This window comes from Pungitius pungitius, chromosome 2, assembly GCF_949316345.1.
Source record: "Pungitius pungitius chromosome 2, fPunPun2.1, whole genome shotgun sequence".
NCBI classification, from domain to species: Eukaryota; Metazoa; Chordata; class Actinopteri; order Perciformes; family Gasterosteidae; genus Pungitius; species Pungitius pungitius.
In genome coordinates this window covers 9,880,768-9,901,943 of record NC_084901.1, presented here as the reverse complement: position 1 = coordinate 9,901,943, position 21,176 = coordinate 9,880,768, and the positions used below count along the sequence as shown (strand labels likewise).

The 21,176-nt window shown below is 42.3% G+C and overlaps 1 protein-coding gene across 1 annotated transcript; it reads right to left on the bottom strand.

Annotated features, from left to right (window-relative positions):
• Positions 1-41: 41 nt before the first annotated feature.
• On the bottom strand, positions 42-20,894 carry plxnc1 (plexin C1). Its single transcript, XM_037461386.2, has 31 exons — positions 19,718-20,894; positions 19,076-19,198; positions 18,659-18,793; positions 18,455-18,555; positions 18,004-18,109; positions 17,752-17,917; positions 17,559-17,661; positions 16,982-17,057; positions 16,746-16,787; positions 16,492-16,625; positions 15,872-16,051; positions 13,138-13,246; positions 12,221-12,394; positions 11,981-12,148; positions 11,677-11,773; positions 11,455-11,556; positions 10,775-10,878; positions 10,615-10,656; positions 10,412-10,536; positions 9,890-10,088; positions 8,264-8,410; positions 4,756-4,924; positions 4,473-4,573; positions 2,564-2,639; positions 1,884-1,918; positions 1,650-1,745; positions 1,338-1,504; positions 1,098-1,245; positions 755-895; positions 594-668; positions 42-288 (listed from the first exon to the last, which is right to left on the bottom strand). Exons 1-31 carry the CDS (start codon positions 20,714-20,716, stop codon positions 184-186), a joined length of 4,545 nt encoding a protein of 1,514 aa, XP_037317283.2. The 5' UTR covers positions 20,717-20,894; the 3' UTR covers positions 42-183.
• Positions 20,895-21,176: the final 282 nt, after the last annotated feature.

The following is a 21,176-nucleotide window of genomic DNA, read 5'->3' as shown; positions in this document are numbered from 1 at the left end:
GGAAAAAGTGATTTACAATAGTGGATTGCAAGCTGTGTAAATACAAACATGTATAAGCGACAGGTTCAGCCAACAAAGAACTGAGTGATGTCACTTTCAAATCTTCAAAAGTAGACTGGTAATGCTCTGCAGCAGATGATCCAGCCTCAGGAAAAAATGTCTTCCATGTAAGAGGACAGCAGTTTAGTTCCAGGAGCAGCTTTTTAGTCCATCAAACGAGTTTTTAACATGCTGTAGTTGCTCCATCAGCTCAGCCGGAGCTCCATTTTGTTCCAGCTTCTCTTTGATCTTTAGAAAATACAGAAGGGCATTATTAAAAATCCACAATTTTCATCCAAATAAAGTGTGAGAAGGATTTTACTATGGTCAAAATGTTTCATTTTTGGCCGTATCGCATTTAAAAAAAGGAAACAACTGATGAGCAAAGGTCTTATTTCCTCTTCACAATTGTCTTGTGACCAGTTATAAATAAATACCCACTATTGACACATTTATCTAATTTTACCAGGCTGTGCTCATACATGTATTGAAGAAGAAAAAAAAAAATCACACTGTTAAAAATGTACTGAGGGGTGGCGACAAAAAGGACCGACCTCGGGGAAGTATCGCTGTATGAATTTGTAGAACTCTCTCAAGGCTGCGGCTTCGTTGAACTCGTTTTCGTGTTTCTGAAATGATAAAAAGTCATCCCATCATTTGCGGTCTTCACAGTGCCAATTGTTTAAAAAAAACGTTCTACATAAATACACGTTACCTTTGACTCTTCCTGCAGGAATTGCTTGAATTCAGACCCTGTGAGCGGTGACTGGTCACTGATGTGCTTGTAGTAGGCCTTGACTTCCTGTTTAAACGAGGGTATGTCTTTGGCGTACAGCAGCTTGTTGGTTGGTGCATACTGGAACACAATATTCAAAGTATATTGTGACTCATACAGTCTTAATAAATTAGCAACTGGGGAGTGCTTTATTTAGAATATTACTCTCATAGCTGCCAATCGGAACCCCTGCATATAGACAGCTTCATATTACTGTAGTAGATCTATCGTCTCAACACTGAAAGGTCACAGGCGTTTCTTGCAATAGTTCATTTTGTGTTACCTTTCCTAGCTGGGTGTCGCTGAGGGAGAAGGAGTCCATGAAGGCCTGAGTGATGACACTTAGGCAGCTTTCGAGTTGGGGGGTCTTTTCCATGTCAAAAACAAACTGGGGGTTTTTCAGGATATTGACCCAGAAGCGCAGAGGTAAACTGTGGACGTGTCGGGAAGAGTTTAGTTTCTAAGGGAAAAAACCCCTCTGTACCAACGATTGTCCAAAGAGCTTTGGATGATCCAACAATACCTGTTTGTCTTCCAGATGTGCAGGACATCTGGGTCAGTGATCTTCATGTCGTCTGCCTGAGTGTCCAGGAAGTCAAAGAAGTATTTGATGGCTTGGGGGGCTCTGCCTTGCGGCGTTGTCCCCCAGATAGATCTGAACAAGTTCTCCACAAACGAATGTACGGCCACCTTAGAGAGAAGAAAAAAGAAAAAAAAAAGTGATGCAATTTCCCTCTGACCCAGTGCAACATGAAAGCTTCCGCAATTTGGTATTTGTATTTCTAGAGCTGCTGTGGGTTTCTGTGCACAATGCATTCGGGCTCGATCCTCTTGCCTTGGTGGAGAGCAGTTTGGTGAGGTGCACTTCCTTCAGTTTCAACTTCTTCCTCTCCGGGTTCCTGCTTTGATCCTCATCTACATCAGGATCAATCTGAAGAACAGAGCAATTAACAAAATAAACATTAAATTAGTCAACCCCGATTCAGTTGGAATATTTAGCTATGTACATGTGTAGCGATGGTCTTATTAGCCAAGGATTCACCTCAGTAAAACAAAAACTGTCTCTTACCAAGTGGAAGTATTTTCCAGAGAAGTTCTCGTCGTCTAAAGGAAACCAAAATGAACTGATTATCAACAGCAGTAATAATAACAACCCTACTTCGATTTATTTTGACGGGGCACAGTCAAAGTGTGGGCCACAGTGCTGTGATAGAAACGTCCAAAAATGTCTATTCAGCTTTCTTTGACCTCTATGGAAAACGCCATGGGATCAAGCTGTGTTTAAAGAATGCAACTATACTAAGCAATGTGAACAGGATTCACTGATGCAGGTCTACCGCGACAATATTACACCAATAACGGGCTACAAAAGGCCCAACTAGAACATGACCACATGATAAATATGACTTATTTAAATGCAGGCTAGTTTAAAAGTGCATTTCCTGAAAGGCTGCTTTACTTGTGACGTGTGAAGAGAGAAACCAGAGCTCCTTCCTTCCTGCTGCCATCAAACTAATGGTTTGTACAGAGGCATTCTTGATCGTTATCGCAAAAACCATCAAACTGTTCAAAATCTTTTTCCTCTGTGCATTCAGCAGTTCAGTACAGATTTGCTTTTTAACTTTTCCATCATAGACCAACCTGGTTTCCCTTTAACTTAGGCTCCTTTTTATTGACACTGACCGCCTGTGCCTCCATCCACATTTATAGTAAACAAGTAAACAATGATGTGTTCTTCTCAGCTCTTACCCTTCAGACTTCCCTGCGGGCTCAGGGGGGGGTGATCTTTCTTCGAAAGCACTTTGATGCTAGCTCCATCAGGAACCTACAGCAGCACAAACAGAAATGTTAGTAACTGACAAGAGGTCAGCTGCACCTGAATGGCAAACAAGCAGGAGGCGTTGAACAGAAGCTCTGTTCATGTCGTCCAGTTCTCAGTGGCCATGAAACAATAGTCATGGAGTCAAAGAAAGTAAGATCCCATCTACATGCCTGTTATGCATTTATAAATATAAATGTATGTGGGAATGGGTGTGTATCTGACATGTTTCATTTCTGCATCGTAAAACACTGAAGCTCATTTTAAGAGGAGTTGCTTTAATGACACTTTAAATATGCTTTAATAATAACCACAAACGATGTGTTACTTTGAACCTTCATTGGACAACATGTGACTAATAGCCAACAAACTAGCGTTAAATATTACAATTTCACAAAAAATCAGAATTTCTACCAAATGTAGTGTTGTCCAAAACGGATTCGATCAGATCCTAAATCTGGAAACGTTTATTGCCATCATATGTTATGACATACATGGAATTTGACTTGCCGGTTGGTGCATGACGGAAGACAGTACAATAAAGACAACATAGTGCAGCAATCAGATAAAAATAAAAGTATAATAAAATATATGCTATGGGTTAGTAAGTTGAGAAATAAAGATAAAATTAAAAATTAAAATAAAGTGCACCAGCTAACAAAGGGACAAGTGAAAGTGACAAAGTGAATGTACATGGGAGTGAGAGTCAGTCAGGGGGGGACCCGGGCTTTGTTGATGAGCCCGACTGCCGAAGGGAAGAAACTGTTAGTGTGGCGTGAGGTCTTGGTCCTGATGAACCTCAGCCTCCTGCCGGATGGAAGGGGCACAAACAGGTCATGTCCAGGGTGAGAGGGGTCGGCTTCAATATTTCTGGCCCGCTTCAAAGTCCTTGAAGCGAACAAGTCCTGGAGAGACGGCTCCTTCTCACCTTCTCTGCAGAGCGGATGACACGCTGCGTGGCTGCAGCGCACCACACGGTGATGGAGGAGCAATGCGGTGACAGCTGGGTGTGTCGTGTGCCTGTTGCTGTCAGCGGAGAGCTTCGCAATAGACTGTTTCCGGATTATCTTTCACCAGTTCAACCACAGAAACCAAGCAGAAAGACCCGTGTTTGGATTGTGTAGGATAGATTATACCGTCCCATCAGACTATCACACAACTCATGTGTTGGAGTCAACTATCCCAGACTCTGATGGTATTAAGAGATTAAAGAGACCAAGAGCAAAAAAAATGACTCCATTATCCAGTTATGAAGCCATTACAAACCACTCTACACTAGTAGGGTATTTTCTTCCTCTTATATAAAAGCTTGACCTCTTGTTAATGAGTGAGATATGGTCTTTCATTGAGACGCAGTAGACCGACTCAGTTATTACTTATTCAAATCTGTTAATGCTTAATGGAGATGTTTAGTCTTAACAGCAGTTCAACCACTAATTTCAAAGTAAGCTTCTCCTTCTTGATGTCCTAAAACAGGTACTTCTCTATATCTGGGTCCAACAACAAGGTTAAGGCTGTAGATATTCCAAGAATAAAAAGGGAGCCATAGGATATTTACAGTTTTTTTTTTTTAACAATATTTATACGACAACCACAACAGAACACATGGGCATGCTCTCTTCCTGTGTGCAGAGAGCGGAACAACGACACTTCGAGGGGGGAGGGGGGGTCCAAACTTGCAGGTCGAGCCCAACTTCCTTGCTCTCATGTGTACTTATGTTTCGTAATGCGGCGCAACGTTTTAGTGGGCGTCCCTTTTTTCCACGAGAGCTGGTAAATTTGACAGTTGAGAGCCTTCTTCCACTAACAGACTAAATCCTAAATCATCCCATTCCTCACCTTGTAGTGCTTGAGTGTGTTGAGCATCGTGACCTCCCCAATGACCTCAGAGCTCGAATCCACTTCTTCAAGGGCAAAGAACGATCCATTCTTCTCGTACTCTGGTGAGAACAAGGGTGCATGTATGGTTAAACTGTGTGAACAAACAAACAAATAGGGATTTTCTTTCAAATCAGCTGGCAATTTCCAATTGTGGCAAATGTTATTCCAACAGGAGGAAATAGATGGAATCCACCACCTTCTACATAGACGAGAGAGACCGGGAGACTGGCCCGTTACCTACCGAGACGAACGTCCCTGAGGTGGCCGTTGTAGGGGAACCCAAACTTGGCCTTGAAGGCGGACAGGATTTTCTCTTTGACTTGCTCTACTGAGTCACAGCTGAGAGCGTTGACCTCCAGATGATCGCTGACCTCTCCGTCACTGCCCACTGCAAACAGCACCTTCAGCTTCTATAAACAATAGACATCAATATGGACAGTTGGCTTATTACAGGAAATAATAGCCACCCAAGATTCAAACGGCTACCTCAGAATGTATGTCCTTAATTGAATGAGCTCACTCACTACTCTGAGACGTCTACTTTGAGATACGCAGATGGCTCAGTACGAGTGCATGTGTGATTAGTGAACACACACAGTATGCGGCCATTTGTCCCCCTCAGAAAACCACTGAAATTACTAGTAATAATGCCTTTCAAAGCCTGATTGGAACAGCTCTGGTTTCATAATTTATCACATAAAAAAGGAAAGATTCCTCATGGTCAGGCTGCAGTCATTGTTGCAGAGAAAACTGTGTGGTTACTAAAAGGCTTTCACAACAGCGTTGTAGTGGATAATGCATCATCACTCCATATTGTTTCCTTTCCGCAGTTATGCATCTAATGCAGACATCCTCTAATTGTTGAATGTGCAGTTAAGTGCGATGGTTTGTTGGACTCAATAACATAACTGCTGCAGCAGCCGAGGAAAAGGAAATTTAAGAGAGGACAGAATGCCGAGCGCTGAAGTTGTAACCAGGCTTCAGAAGAGCCTAATGGAGATAACCCAATAGATACATTGCCGTTAGTTTATTTGCAAGCTCTTCATGTGTTTAATGTGCTAAAACCTCAACATAAAAAGACTTTGCAGTGAGATAATTGAAAGCGTCCAATACATTTCTGGCTGTGAATTCATTTGTCACATTGCAAACAGGTGTAGCTACGGTCAAACCTTTAATACTGCCTTCATCCTTTCATGTGTTTGATTGTGAATAGCGATGTTGTGTCTTTTTTTAACTTTGTTTCTTTCGCAGAGAATGTGTGTTTTCTCGCCTCACAGGTTTTTATAGATCGTGGTTCCGGTGCTGCCTCCTTATAGCAGCAGGTGCTGCCATCATTTTTATTATTAGTGCCATTAATAATACATTTCATTCATATTGCACTTTACATTTTTTTTAATCTCAAAGTGCTACATAGCAATAAGCATCACATCCACAACAATAAAAAAAATTGCAAGATAAAAGTAAAAATAATTAGAATAGGCCCTCTAACCAATATTTAATTAAAAGCTTTTTTAAAAAGCTATGATCTGTCACTATTACGGTCACCATAGACCAGTGGGGTTTATCTTTGGGCATTTCCTCTCAAGTCTCTATGGATGGTGTTTCTACCCGATTGTGGATATATCAAATGGAGGTTATATCTCTAGACGTGTTATATCAATAACTGGGTTTGTTGTGGGCCTTCGGAGGCCTGAATGGACAGGATGTTACTGACTTCGAGACTCTCGCTAGATTCAGAAACTTTTGGAGCTAGTGCTGCACAGCTGCTGCCATCCGATAAGACGGGCAACAGTAGGCTGGGTTTTTTGTTTGGATCTTGCAAATTTCTGCAGATTGCAAACCTATGCTTTAATTTCCACGACAAGGTTACCCAAATGATGAAATAACCAGTGCTAAGTGTTAGGAGTAAGGTGCATTCACAGTTAGCTAATCTTAACATTAACAGCACTGCTCATTGATGTGTTTTATCCGAGAAGTGCTGGTGGTGCTCCACTTCCTTGAAATGATGTTTTTTAAAGAGTCTAAGGGAGTAGCTGCTTCCTGAAACATCTTCTGTCACAGCAGAACATGTGATCTCTGGAGTAGCGTTACTCCCCATCAGGAAGCAGCACATTCTCGCTGATGCAAGACTGTAATGAAATGTCTTTTTACTTGTACAACTATTCAATTTACAAACTAGACTTTCTGTTGCATAACTTCCATGAGAGTATACAAGATAACTCTACATGATGCAACCCTAAATAATGCAATATGTTTAAAATGAGTGCCGCTTTGCAGAGTGTGTCGAGGTGTCTGGCTCCCTGTTGTAATACTTTTAGTGATTGACGTTCATATAAAAATGTGGTAAACCATCAAGTGGCTGTTGAAATATTTCACTGGATTATTGAAAACTTGGACCTGTTGGCAGAAGTCAGAGGGTGTTTTTCAGTTTCACTTGTGTTACCCAGGTCCCTAAAACTGTTTTTTGAAAAACGGAAACCACAAAGAAAAAAAAAAAAAATCCTGTGAGGTTTATATTTTCACCGAAGCTATTCTGGAACTATTTAGAAAACCTCTGTTCTGAAACTTCCAGGATATTTGTTGTTTTAAATAACCATAAAAATCCTATAAATAAAGCTACTGAAGTTATCCGGTACCAGCCGCTGTGTACTTGGCACAATACTCTTAATGTTGCAAATTTTTGATCTGAACTTGATAACAGAATGAGTGTGAATTAGAAGATTGGGAGGGTTTATATTTAGTCAACAGACTGAGCTTAAAGCAAATACTGTTCCTCGTACGTCGCTAACCGGATCATTTTCAGTGTAAGATTACATAGGTGAGGCTTTTCAGTTCCTCAAAGCAAATTTGGCAAAATCCCCATAGCAACACATCCAAAAACGTGAAACTGCTCCTGTTGAGCATATATGATATGAGTGCAAAGCCATGTTAAATAGCTTACGTAATGACGTCACATTGAAACATGTGTTGCACCTGGATGCTGAAACATGCGCTCAGTGCAAGTTCTAAGACCAAAGAGACGATGGCGGTCTGTCCTTTTTCTCCCGTGAATATTTAATACTAAGAAGTGTTAACTGACCACGTTGGCTACTGTACTAACGCGAGACTGCTGGAGGAAAAAGGGCAGCTCTCTTCCTCATTGATGAAGTAGCGATATAATAGATGAATGTTTCATAGAGTCAGAGAGAGTTCTTTCACATCACAAAGATCTCTTATCACATCACGAGGACTTCCTGTACGATCGCTATTGATGCTGCAGACATGGAAACATTTCAGACCTTCTCATGGACTTGCCACCTTGCCATATTATAATGTTCAGTCGTCAAGTCTGACATGTAGACTGAACATTTACATTTAGATGATTATATTATTTAACAACTTTGCATTACTGCCAAACATTGTCCTTGGAAAAGTTATTGCATGTATTTACATGATTTTCTCTCTGAAAAGTGATTATTGTCCTGTTTTTTCTTCCCATATGATAATGTACCAAAACTGTGCAGGATTTTAGAACATGCAACATTTTACAAACAGCGTCCCGTAACTGACACGGTCCTAAAAAAACAGAACTAAGAATTGGGAAGTGTCAATGCACACATGACTGAACCTGTGACACACCAACACAGAGCGATATGCAAACACAAAAAGAGCATTTCATTCCTGAGAATACCACAAAATGACCTCTTTTTGCAAGCAGGTAACCAGCTCAAATGCAGTGAGATGTAAACGGTGTGTTTATTCATATCTACCAGGGAAGTGAAGTCTTGAGCCTGCCACAACAGCCAGTCCTCGCTGAGTGTGTACAGAGATTTCCCCGTCACGCAGTCCACAGGTCCTTTAGCTGTTTGCTGCGTGAGAGCGCTGACCATCACAAACAGGTGCTGCCCCACACTCTCCTGCACAAAACCAGAAACGGGAAGAGTCAGTTAATCAAAGCAGGCACCTCTAATTCTGTGATAGCTGTACAGAAAGAACCGTAACCACATAATGTGTCCTTTCTTTGATAAGCAGATAAGGCAAGTAGGAACAGGATGTGGTTTATGAAATGGCTGAATAGATTTCTATAGCTATGGGGCCAAGGGGGGGGGGGGGGGGGGTATTTGGTAACTAGCCTGCCTGGACCTCAATGGAACAACACCTGAACAAGATATAATGAAAAACCAATCACTGGACAGACATGCTGTAGTATGGTGCAATATACTTGAAGGGCAACCAGCCAATTCCTTACCTACAGCTAGCATACAAGGCTTTATTCAGTGTGAGGTAGTTTTCATTCATTTTAGTTAAGGCAGTCTAGGTGAGAAAATTGGTTGGTCCCACAAATTGTAAGCCATTTGGTTGAAATGCTCGGTTTCTGATACTCAGCTGGATGCTCCCGTTTTGTCGACATGCATATTTCTCCATTTCTATATCGAACAAGGAGAGGAGTCCGTAAAGATGACAAAAAGTAAAGCCATGCTTATGGCTCTACGAGACTGTCTGGGAACTCAATGCAAATGAGCTCACATGCAGGGCTTGACATTAGCACCCGCCAAATGCGGGTAGATTTCGTCTGTGGCGGGTAAACCAGTCTCTCTGGTTTATTTGCACTCGACAAAGTGGCTATTTTTGGAATGGTTTTGCGTTTGAGATGGTAAGCCCCAAACAAAATGCACCAGTTATATGCAACGAGCTACTATTTTTTTCTTTGTCTTAATCAGTTGCATGTTTTCATACTAAAAAAAAAATACCTTGTGTAGATGTACATGTGACTGTATGTTTACCTTTGATGTAGTCTTGATTTGGGTGTTTACAATGGTCATTTGCATTTGAAAAGGATTTTAAATCTAGTTCAAGCAAATTGTAACAAACCATATTCACATTTGATTAAATTAAATTTCGCAACAAAAATTGTGGCTAATGAAATTGCTAAGTGGCTAGTAACTTTGGAAAAACCACTAGCCACAGTGGCCCACTGAGCAAAAAATTTAATGCAAGCCTTGCTCACATGTTAACATGTTTAGCAGGTATTGTATATACCATCTCAAATTGGCTTGTTAGCATGGCAACATTTGCTTCTGGAACATGAACACAAATTTCAGCTGAGGCCGATGGGAATATCAAAAGTTTGTTAAAATGTTTTTTAGTTTAAAGTCAAAATATATCAGAATACATTATTTTGACCTGATAGCACAACATGAAAGATATGGGACCCCCAAAGTTATTACAATTCATCATGAAGGAAACATGCCAGTACCAAATATCCATTCAGATGGATATTCAAGGCTGTACCAAGCAATGAACCAACCGACTGACAGACATTGCCATCCGTACAGCCAAGATGCTACTAGCGTGGTTAAAATAGCAAACTCAACAGAAACATGAGAGCAACTGACTCTGAGGAAGCCATAAAGGCAGATGGACATCCAGTTGGTCAGCAGCTTCTCCACAGTAGACTCGGTGCGTCGGAGCATCAGTTTGGGCTGAGCGTTGCTCTTCTGCTGAGTTAGAGCCCTGAGCAGAGTCTCCATTATCTCAGTCAGGTACGACAGGTTGTGGTGAAGCGCCACGGTCAGTAAAGAAGCCAACACACACCTGCACGACATTAGGCAAAGGTGAGGAGACAAAACAAAGTCAGTATAAAAAGAAACCCAATAGCAGTTTTTAAGCAAAGACGCCACTATTTGGCTTAAGTGACAGGATCTGGGCTTCACTAGAAGGACCATGACCAGAAACAATAGACCAATAAAACAGTTAGATGATGAAAAAGAGAAGAGCAAGTCACGGAAGTGACCACAGTAAAAGAACAAGGGATGTGAATCAAGTTTAGTACATTTTGGTAACTCACAACTGTATTTGACTACACTTTAGACATCTGTTCTGCAAGACAACAATGCAGAAAAAAACCCGAAACTGACTTGTCTTTGACGGTGAAGCTCTTCTGCTCTTCCAGAGCGTGCACCATAGATGTGAGAAAGAGCTGGTCCTGGAGCAGCCTGGACAAGCCCTGGCAACCTTCGTCAAGTTCAACCTTCACCGCGTCCTGATTTCAGGTCAAATAGAGCAACATATCAGTGAGAGTCACAACGTGGTACCGACGTCATCGGGGCGTAAACCTTACCTGGCCGATGTCTTTGATACACAACGCCATCAAGGATTCACTCTGAAACATAACCATAGATAAAAAGGTGCCTTTGTTAATCTAGACCTTACTAGACGTGGGTCATATTTGACATCTCACAGCAACAGTTGGCGTCATTTTCCTTCCAGCTGAAGTGTACCTCCGGAAAGAAAATTCTGGAGGCAAAGTGCTTGTAGTCCAGGAAAGGAATTGCTCCAACGTTTTCCATCAGGTCAGCTTTCTCTGTCTGCAGATCAATGAAACCTGTGGAAGACAGTGTGGCTGCTTTTGACTTGTGCTCGTTGAGTGGCTGACCCTGGCAGGCCATATATAAACTTAAAATGAGCTAATTGTGAAGCAAGCGTTTGTTTGCACATCACAAGTTGAAAGGGGAAGTGAAAATGGATACATTTAGACTGTGAGGGAACAAGAATGCATCCATCAATACATGTATAAATGGATACAAATAATTGAAGTGTATCCAATATTTCATAGTATGCCAACAGTTAAACACTATATGTAAATAAGATAATTGTGGTTGCGCTACAGGGAAAGTGCATTCCCATGACTATGGAGATGTTTTAAAATTGGTACAAACGGTCTTTGTACATCTGTTTTTGTATTTTCTAAGTAGCCAAATTACTGTTGTCTCAACAAAAAACTAACCCTATTTCTGGTCTCCCAAAATGGCAAAATGCACAACACAACATTGTAGAGTTTGGAAGCAGACCGTCGTATTGGTTTGCGCACATCTTCCTTCCGTTTACATCAGTATTTTGATCATATTTAAGCCTTTACGAAAGTAGATTTTGTGAGAATGGGTGGCTTCAAAGGCTCAACCTTGTCTAATGTCATTCCTGATGTCAAGCTCCAGGTCTTCCATGCGCTTGTTCATCTTAGCCGTGAGCTTGTTCTGCTGGCTTCGGTAGAAGATCACCACCGCTGAGAGACCAAATCAAGCAGGGAAAAGTAATTTTTACAATTTAACATCAAAATGGTTTTTTTAGGCTTTTAGTAGACCAAAATGGGTCAAATCATTCAACCCTTCTTGGTTTTTATTACCAACAATGATGCAGGGTAGCAGCAGAAAGACAAGAAGCAGGTACAGATATGATGAAGATCTGACATCCAATGTTACCATCTTGTCTCCATAGTTTATCTGTTAAAAAAAAAAAAAAGCGACAATCACTATATATTTGAAATGAATATAACAGGAAAAAAATTGACTACTTTGGTTCGGTAACTATCGCAGGGAAACTTCTATTATATTTGGTAACATATCGTACCACTAACCCAATAAAGTGACTATCTGATTACACCATAGCCTCATCTAGACTGGTGTGTGACTGACATACAAATAACTTACCAGTAACTGCGAAATTTCTGCATTGGTCGTCCTTTTAATCTCACAGATGAAAAAGTCTGTCTCATTATTGCTATCTTTGTCTTCCATGATGCAGGGGTATTGCTTTCCTTCCATAACGCCCCACACTGACAACTCTGCAGGGGTCACCTCAAGTTTGTCTGCCGTTTTCTGAAATAACAGGAAACACATTTGAGGATGTACGCATCCATTTGTTCATGAGGATTAAAAAATATGCATTACCTGTAAGGTGATGCGCACATCTTCCCCTGTTCTTATGGAGGAGAAGCTCGTGAACTTGGGGTCTGGGTGGTAGTTTATTGTTGTGGAGCAGGCTATGGATTGATTAGCCACTTTTAGAAACACGACGCTGCCCAAAGTCTTTTTGTCAGCTGCAGGGGTGTCATAGGTGAGACTCTTCAGAGAATAACACAAAAAACCCCTCCGTTATTTAGAGTGGATCATTGGTTCACATACAACGCTTTAATTTGGACGGCTTCAATGCTTCGTTGGAGTTATGCTGCGTTCACACCAAAAGAGATGCGACATTTCACCATACAATCGACAGTGCCTGGAAGGGGGTGTGGCTTATCTTCGTTACTTGTCTCCGTAAAGACAGTTATACTTGGTGTTGTGTTTGGGTTCATGACGTCATCCGTTGCCATCGCCATAGACACCAACTAACTTACAGTGCATCCAGTCTCAGCTGTGTGTGCGTGTCTCCGGTGAGCGGCAGTTTCATCAAGTGTGCAGCCGGACGCCGGTGATGACGAGGGGAGCATCTCAACGCTTATTGGCTTTTGCAAGACGGCGGTGGGTACATTTTTCGGCCCAAGTTGAAATATTTCAACCGCAGCCCTGTGCGGCACGCGGGGACAAATTGAAAGTGTTTTGCGGCTCTCTAGGTGGCGCTCGCGGCCCCATGGTTAAGAATTACTGCGTTAGAGCACGGGGTCACATGCAAAGTATATACAATACAAACAAAATGGGACGTAATAAATGACATACCCCAGTCTGCATGGTTGTGCAAGTGTGTCGACGCATGTGTAACAATCGCCATTACATTACATAATGAAAAATGTTAATATTAAGATGCAAAATGACAGCATGTTTATCATGCGAAATGTGAGACAATACCATGGGACAGGCTATAGGCTCACCTGACTGGTTCTGTTCCTGGGGGCTCTGACTTCCTGCAGGGCGTGGTTGTGCATGACCTCTTCCACAAACTCCAGGTGGGATCCCCCCAGTGTTAGCGCCCTCTTCCCACTATTGGACACAGAGCAGCAGCCAATCAGAGAAGATGTTGTTTGATTGGGTTGCAGGGATGTCTTTTAGAGGGGCAATAATAGTTAATAGGCCAATGGCAAATGATCATTATGATAAAAATTAGCGCTGTCAGACAATTAAAATATCCAATCAGGATTAATCCCAATCATAGCTAACTCAAACTTAATCACAATCGCAAATTTGTATATTCCAAATGTCCCTTCAATTATTTTTTTCCATAACTTTTCTTCATTTTAATGTTCTTATCAACATGGAAAAGTGGATTGGCTTGCTTTATGCAAATGTTTTATTTTACTGAAAAACATTGCTCAGTTTAAATCGTAATGTGGACATGGTCAGAAACGATGCTCAGGTAGGCCGTGGCATTTAAACGATGCCCAAATGGCACTAAGGGGCCTAAAGTGTGCCAAGAAAACATCCCCCACACCATTACACCACCACCACCAGCAGCCTGCCCAGTGGTAACAAGGCATGATGGATCCATGTTCTCATTCTGTTTACGCCAAACTCTGACTCTACCATCTGAAGGTCTCAACAGAAATAGAGACTCATCAGACCAGGCAACATTTTTCCAGTCTTCAACTGTCCAATTTTGGTGAGCTCTTGCAAATTGTAGCCTCTTTTTCCTATTTGTAGTGGAGATGAGTGGTACCCGGTGGGGTCTTCTGCTGTTGTAGCCCATCCGTCTCAAGGTTTTGCGTGTTGTGGCTTCACACCTCGGTTGTAACGAGTGGTTATTTCAGTCAAAGTTGCTCTTCTATCAGCTTGAATCAGTCGGCCCATTCTCCTCTGACCTCTAGCATCAACAAGGCTTTTTCGCCCACAGGACTGCCGCATACTGGATGTTTTTCCCTTTTCACACCATTCTTTGTAAACTCTAGAAATGGTTGTCCGTGAAAATCCCAGTAACTGAGCAATTTGTGAAATACTCAGACCGGCCCGTCTGGCACCAACAACCATGCCACGCTCATAATTGCTTAAATCACCTTTCTTTCCCATTCTGACATTTAGTTTGGAGTTCAGGAGTTTCTTGACCAGGACCACTCCCCTAAATGCATTGAAGCAACTGCCATGTGATTGGTTGATTACATAATTGCATAAATGATAAATTGGTTTTGTTCCTAATAATCCTTTAGGTGAGTGTATATTCAACCCAAAAATAAGTTTCGTCTACTTATTTTTATTTTGAATATATTTTTGCATTTTTCAACGTTCGACAACAAAACTTAAACTTTCAGGTTCACAGTTGTTTTTCAAATTATCAACTAAAATGTATGCATTTTGGCAGCTAAAATGTATGCATTTTGGCAGGTCTCCCAGGTACCGCCATACGACCACTGCAGCTTATCCAGAATCCAGCAGCTCGACTGGTCTTCAACCTTCCGAAATACTCCCACACCACTTATCCGTTCTCTTCACTGGTTACCAGTCACCGCCCGCATCCAGTTCAAAACATTGGTACTCAATGGGGGGGGGGGGGGTTGAAGGTGCAATGCTTGTAGCACATCCCTTGAAGGAGCGTAGCTATGAGCAGCACCTGTGAAATTCAATTTGCAGGAAAAAGGGGGCGTGTCATCGCCCGGCTGGCACCTGTAGCCATGACACCTCTTTGCTAAGAGTCGAGTGGCAGATGCAAGATGCTCCCTCCCTCTCCCCCTTTACTCACGTTAGTCTCATCTTTTTCCGTTCTAATTGCCGCGCTTGACTTCAAGGTGTAACCTTTATTATTGTTCGGTCTGAAACGGCGTGCCCAGTGACAGATGGTGTAGCAATATTGTTGTCCGGGTGGAAATCGGGAGAAATTCGGGAGAAAGGTCGGTCCGGGAGATTTTCGGGAGGTCTCCCGGAAAAATCGGGAGGGTTGACATGTCTGACGTACCATGCTGTGAATGGAGCGGGTCCAGTCTACATCCAGGACATGGATCTGCATCTGCCAAGCTGCTTGTTCCTCCCTCACTGAGAGAAAAGCACTCGGCGAGATCGACTAGACTAAAACACTAGCAAACCGTAGCACTAACAAATCGTAGCACTTAAATTGTACTTATAATGGCACTTTTCAATAACATGTTTTGAAACTGCTTATTTGATGAAAATTGTACTTTCTTGTTACTTGTTCTTCTGAGTTTGTATCTCTATGTGGAAATGCACTTATTGTAAGTCGCTTTGGATAAAAGCGTCGGCTAAATGACATGTAATGTAAATGCATGTTCCGAACAAATTCAAGGTTAACAAGCAACAGTGTGAAAAGACAGAAGTGGTGCTTTCAGCTGTGCAACAAAACAGGAAGTGGCATAATGGTGAAAGACAATTTTTGGGAAGTGCCGTTCTTTGCTCATAAGATGACCCCCAACTGTTAACCTACTAACAAGGTTACTGAATATAAGTCTCAGCAGTATGATTCGTGACAAAACACTGAAAGCAGATTCCAAAATAGCCAACTGAAGTGTTCACTGCTTTACGTTGACAATGCTGTCTAGAAGATTTGTAATTTCCAAAGTATAAAATCAAGTAGTCAAGTAAGTTATAACGTGGTGAAGACCAGTGTTATTTCCTTCTTTAAAAAAATAAAATGAAGCCACATGTGTCTCTAAATGCTACACATACCTGATCCAAGAGGTGCTTGGTACGATGTTGGTGCAGGACGGAGATGACATGTAGGTGATTGCAGCATTGCCGTGGCAACTGCCGTCTGGGAGGAGAACACATACTTGGACGGTGCCTTTATTATCGGCACTGGGAATGTGGAACACCAGTTTCCCATCAGTCTTGTTCCATACAGGAGACCTGAGAGGGGAAACCAGTTATTCTCACTGACGTCAGGACTCAGAAAATAACACCCACATTTTGACGCTCTTATGTGGCTTGGCACGAGTAAGTTTAACTCAATGAGACGGTGTTTTATAATAGAAAGATGAACTTTCCTTAAACCTACAAAATGGTCATCTGACAGATCAACAGCTGCACCATTGACAAAGTTTTCTGAATTTCTACAAACACAAACCTGAAGTTTATAATAAGCATCCATCAACCATGACGTAATCCTAATCAAAGTAGAATTACATAAAAAACACAAAAAAAATGATTGGAGCCAAATCACAAAGAGAAAAATGCAAAACCCAGCTTCAAAGAAGAGTGCACATAGAGTATTGACTAAATTGTCACCAACACATTCTTAAAATTGTAACTGATAGTTTAAACCTAATTTGAGCCATTGGTAAACTGACTCTTGTGAAAGGCAGTTCACGTCCACCTGGATCCTCACTCCGGTCACATCACTGAGGTTGTAACCGGACAACACTGCATGGTTTCTGCCGTAGAAAGACACGTTACTGGGAGTGATGGAAGAGATTCCTGGTTTCTGACATTAAAAAAAAAGACAAAGTTGATCTGTTTTGATGAATTTGATCGTGTAGTTTCAATCTGAGTGTGAATGAGGTGAGCAGATAAAGATTGTGTGAGAATTGAAGCTCGTACTCACAGAAAAGTTCATTCCTGACTGCATCATTTGGCAAACTTTTTCCTGCAGGAAGAAGAGGGGAGAGAATGAAGCAGGATCACATTACATACACAGCAAATGTAGACAACAACTATACGGTCAGAGAGAATGGATGTAGTGTTCATGCTTTGGACTTCAAATGGAACACTTTGAAACATGTATGGGGTCTGGAAAAGCCTTGTGTACGTTAGATGATACATAAGAACATGCGTATTTACATCCTCCCCGTCTCCATTTGCCCAGGAGCAGCCATCTTTGCTCCAGCCACATCCAGCCTCGATACATGTTCGACACCTGAAGAGGAAACAAATGACATATTTTTGCTGATTAATACTCAAATTCGGATGACACAAACCGCATGTTTGTGGTACTGCTTATTGTTTGTCTGATAAAGAAACATGAGATATGCAGCAAGTCAAGATTTGAAGATTGCTTTACTTAAAAGGTCAATGAATACGTTTGGGGAGTTTTTTTTAAATTCTTTATTTCATTTTTTGTCTATTATTTGATTATATCTTTTCATGTATTGGGCTTTTGAACCTTTTTATTTTTGTAACTTTTTTTATTCAGTCCTTTGGTCATTTTTGGCTTGATAGGAGTTGGTGTGTGAAGCTTGAATTTAGATGCATACGTTGGTCTTAAGTCAGCTGGATTCCTGAGGTTAACGGCAAACATGTTTATTTATAAGTGTAATCATTTGCAGGAACGATGGCTCTCATGTGACAGACAGCTGTGAAGAGACTATATACCTGCAGCTGATCATTTTGTCAGTGATGCATCCGACTCTGTACTTACAGGACGAAGGTCGGTGGTCCCTTGATGTCGGAGCAGCTGGACAGCTTCAGCTGTTTGTTGAATCGAGTCTTCCCAAGTCTAAACTTAACAGTGAACGGCAGTCCTGTTGGGTCACATGTAACATGTTAACTTCTCAAATCACTAAATCGACATGTAATTATTTCATGGATTATTATATGTAGCGCTCACTGACCTTCAGCAGGAAGTGTACTATTTGAGAGGACACAGGTGCATTGTGGGAACAGCGGAGGAGGGTTTTTCTTGCCACAAAGCTCACCAGAGTTTGCGGAGAATTGACAGGCAAAGATAGACGCAACGTTCTGGCCCACAGTGACGTGAGTCTGGATGTTAAGTGTGATCTGATAGAGGAAGGATAAGAGTGTTTAAAAGAGGAACATGTGACAGTCCCAACTGATTGCAGTTAAAGCTTTTAGGTGGTCTGTACCTGTCCAGCAGCGTCCTTTGTTACTTTGTGGGAAACCATTCTGTGTTGAGAACGATCAGGAATGGACACCCAGTCGGAATCTTTGCATTCATCCTCAAATGTGCAACTAGGAAGAGAAACAATACGTTTTAACAGAGTTTATGATGTTTCCCTAATGTCACATTGGTTGGTGCTGGAACCGGAAGAGAGGACTCATACGCAGGGTTTCATAACAACAAGTGCTCTTTATTAGAACTGAGGATGTGCGCCAACGACGGGCAACACTTAACAATGATGCAACAGGGGACAACACACAGGGCTTAAATACACAAGGGAGGTGCAGGTGATTGGACACAGGTGGAAACAATCAGGCAATCACAGGACAAGGCAGGAAGTGAAGCTAACCCAGGACCACAAGAGACATGAAACTACAAAATAGAGGAGGAAGGAAGCCCAAACCGTGACACCTAACCTTGTTTGAGAGCCGCACCAGACGCAGTACGGATCGTGCGCAGACCAACACGTCTGCACATCTGTGTATCTGCTGCACTTTGACACGGGAACACGCTTCATCTAGAATGCAGTCACATGTTAATATACAGTCTAGTTGGAATTTTTATAATAAAAGTATAATAAAAACCTCCAGACAATATTTATACATGTACAATGCACCTACCTGGTTCTGTAATGGCATGTACACATGCTTAAGATCCACTTGATCCAGATACATTTTGGGAAACACTCTGCGGTCGTCAACGGCCCTGTAGAGCACTGTGGGACAGGTGGGCCGATAGTTCTGGTCCACAGAAAGCTGACAACAACAAGGTAGCTTTGTTAAGTCTCTGATTGAGCTACAAAGGAAAATGATTAGGTTTGATCCATTTAAGAATGAGCATTTGTGTTTGAAGGAGAGACCAGCCGTAGAATTTAGATGGTTGGCTTTCAGTGACCAGGTCACTTTTAATACTTTCACAACCAGACTCTCAGCATCTTACTATTATTAAAACAGTCTTGAACAATTAATATCTTTAATTGTGCTAAACAGACACGGGGCCAAAACACAGGACTCTGCATTGCTAGCTGACGTACACACCTTGATGAGCTGCCCGTCTTCTGTCCCGATGAAGAAAACCATCCAGGACTTTTGTCTCACTGCCAGAACAGAGGTCATGTAGTTCTGCTTGAAGAGCACGGCCATTGGCTCCAGAATCTTTGGCTGGAGACGAACCAACACAGCGATTATCAGATTAGAATCAAACGGATATTTAGATTTTTTTAAGTATAGTGCAGTTGAAATGGCTTTTAATGACTAAAATTCAATAGTCAATTGCTGATTTTAGCACCATCTCTATATCCCTAATCGACTTAGAAGCCTCATGAACCGATCTCTCACCTTTTCATTACAGTTGTTATTTTTTAAGTCAGTGAGCAAACCCTCATCAAATATGCTTTGACCACCAGAAAAGATTGTACTTTGAAATATACTTTAAGCTTAGATGCAACATCTATGTGGGAAAACTTAATCTTGTGAACAAAAAATAATTATTGAATAAGTTTCCCTTATTTTGCTACTGCATTTTGCTCCTTTATGTCATTTAAAACACTTTGTAAACGGTTCATAACATGGAGATACTGCGCATTGTAAGAATGTCTGTGCGCAGAATGAGTCCACACAATGTCATTTGTTTAACTTTCTTGGAAACACCCAATTACTCAAATCTATAAAACGACCCACCGTCGGTTTCCCCACGTTGTTGCAGACAGTGCAGAAGTCTGGATCATTATCGGTGGGTCTGCTGAGATCCGGGCTGATGTCGAACAGGACCAGCTCGCTGGGGCTTCGTCCTCCGCCCACGCGGAACACGCCGCTCCAGAGAACGCGCGGCCCTCCGGGGATCACCGCGGAGGCGAGGAGCTTGCTGCCTTTGGCCCCATCAGCACCAGGGATGCTGAGGGTCGCGCCCCGCAGAGACTTGAATGTATCAACTTTGTTGTTTTTGACATGGAGCCAAAGTAGACGGACTTTGTTGTTCTTGTCACTTGAGAGCAGGTTGGAGAAAAGATAAATACTTGAGTTGATCTGAAATCCGTCCACAAACTCGACATTGCCGTTGACTTGGATTGAGGCGTCACTGTGTTTTTCAATCGTTGAAAATATACCACCCGCCTGTTGGAGTTTCGTATTATGAAGGTACACCGCATCTCTTTCCAGTACGCAGTAGGGGATCCTGGTGTCATTTAGCTGATTGGCCGTCAAAATGTAAACGTCGTTTGGCTCCAGGTCCACCAGGAAGCCGACGGACTTGCCGCATAGGGACCCCACCTGGATGCTCTCATTGTGCTGCACATTGGAAATGTTCTTCAGCTCCAGCACTTCGCAGTAACCTTGCCCGGTCACCCCGCAGAGGATCAGAGAGTCGTTCTTAACAAACGGCAACAATATGTGGACACCAAAAGTTGCGTTCGCCTCGTCCGTCTCAGCAACCCGGGAAAAGTGCTCCTCGTCCATATGACGCGTCAAGATCCCTCTCTGAGTCAGACTGTGGACCGGAGTCAGGTCGTGGCTCAGCTGGTACAGCCTCTCGTCCGTAGCGACGTACAACGTGCCGGAGGCCACGGCGAACTGTCGGATGTCTCCATCAAAGGTGAAGCTTCCGCTGTCCTCCAGGCACCGACCCGGCTCCCCCCAGAGCGCGAACAACACACTGGACATCAGCAGCAGCAGCAGCATCATGTTGTGGCAGCACAGCACTCACACACCGACGGTCTTCATGGCACTCTGCTCTCCTCCACGGTGTGACAGGAGTCACGCGGGGTCCTGTTGAAAAGAGAAGTGCTGCCAGTGGGAGGGAGGGCGCGCACAGCTGACAACTGACGCGCGTAACTTTGCGACTTCACCTTTTACGCTCGTCGCCATTTGGGCCATTTTTTAAAATCTCGTTTCTAAAACAGTCTGTTTTTGTCAGTCTGACTACAAAGGAGTTCAGACGATGACAGCCTCCTGCTGAGAAGGCTTTTGATAAACACCTTACAGGAAAAACTGATTCAGAATAAGCAACAGGGCGTGTTGATTGGTTCGTCCAATAATTCTATTCTCAGATGAATGTAGTCCCTAAAATGAATCCATTATTTTTAGTGTTAAATGTCACTGACCAAACAAACCAATGCAATAGTAGATATGAGACTACGGGACC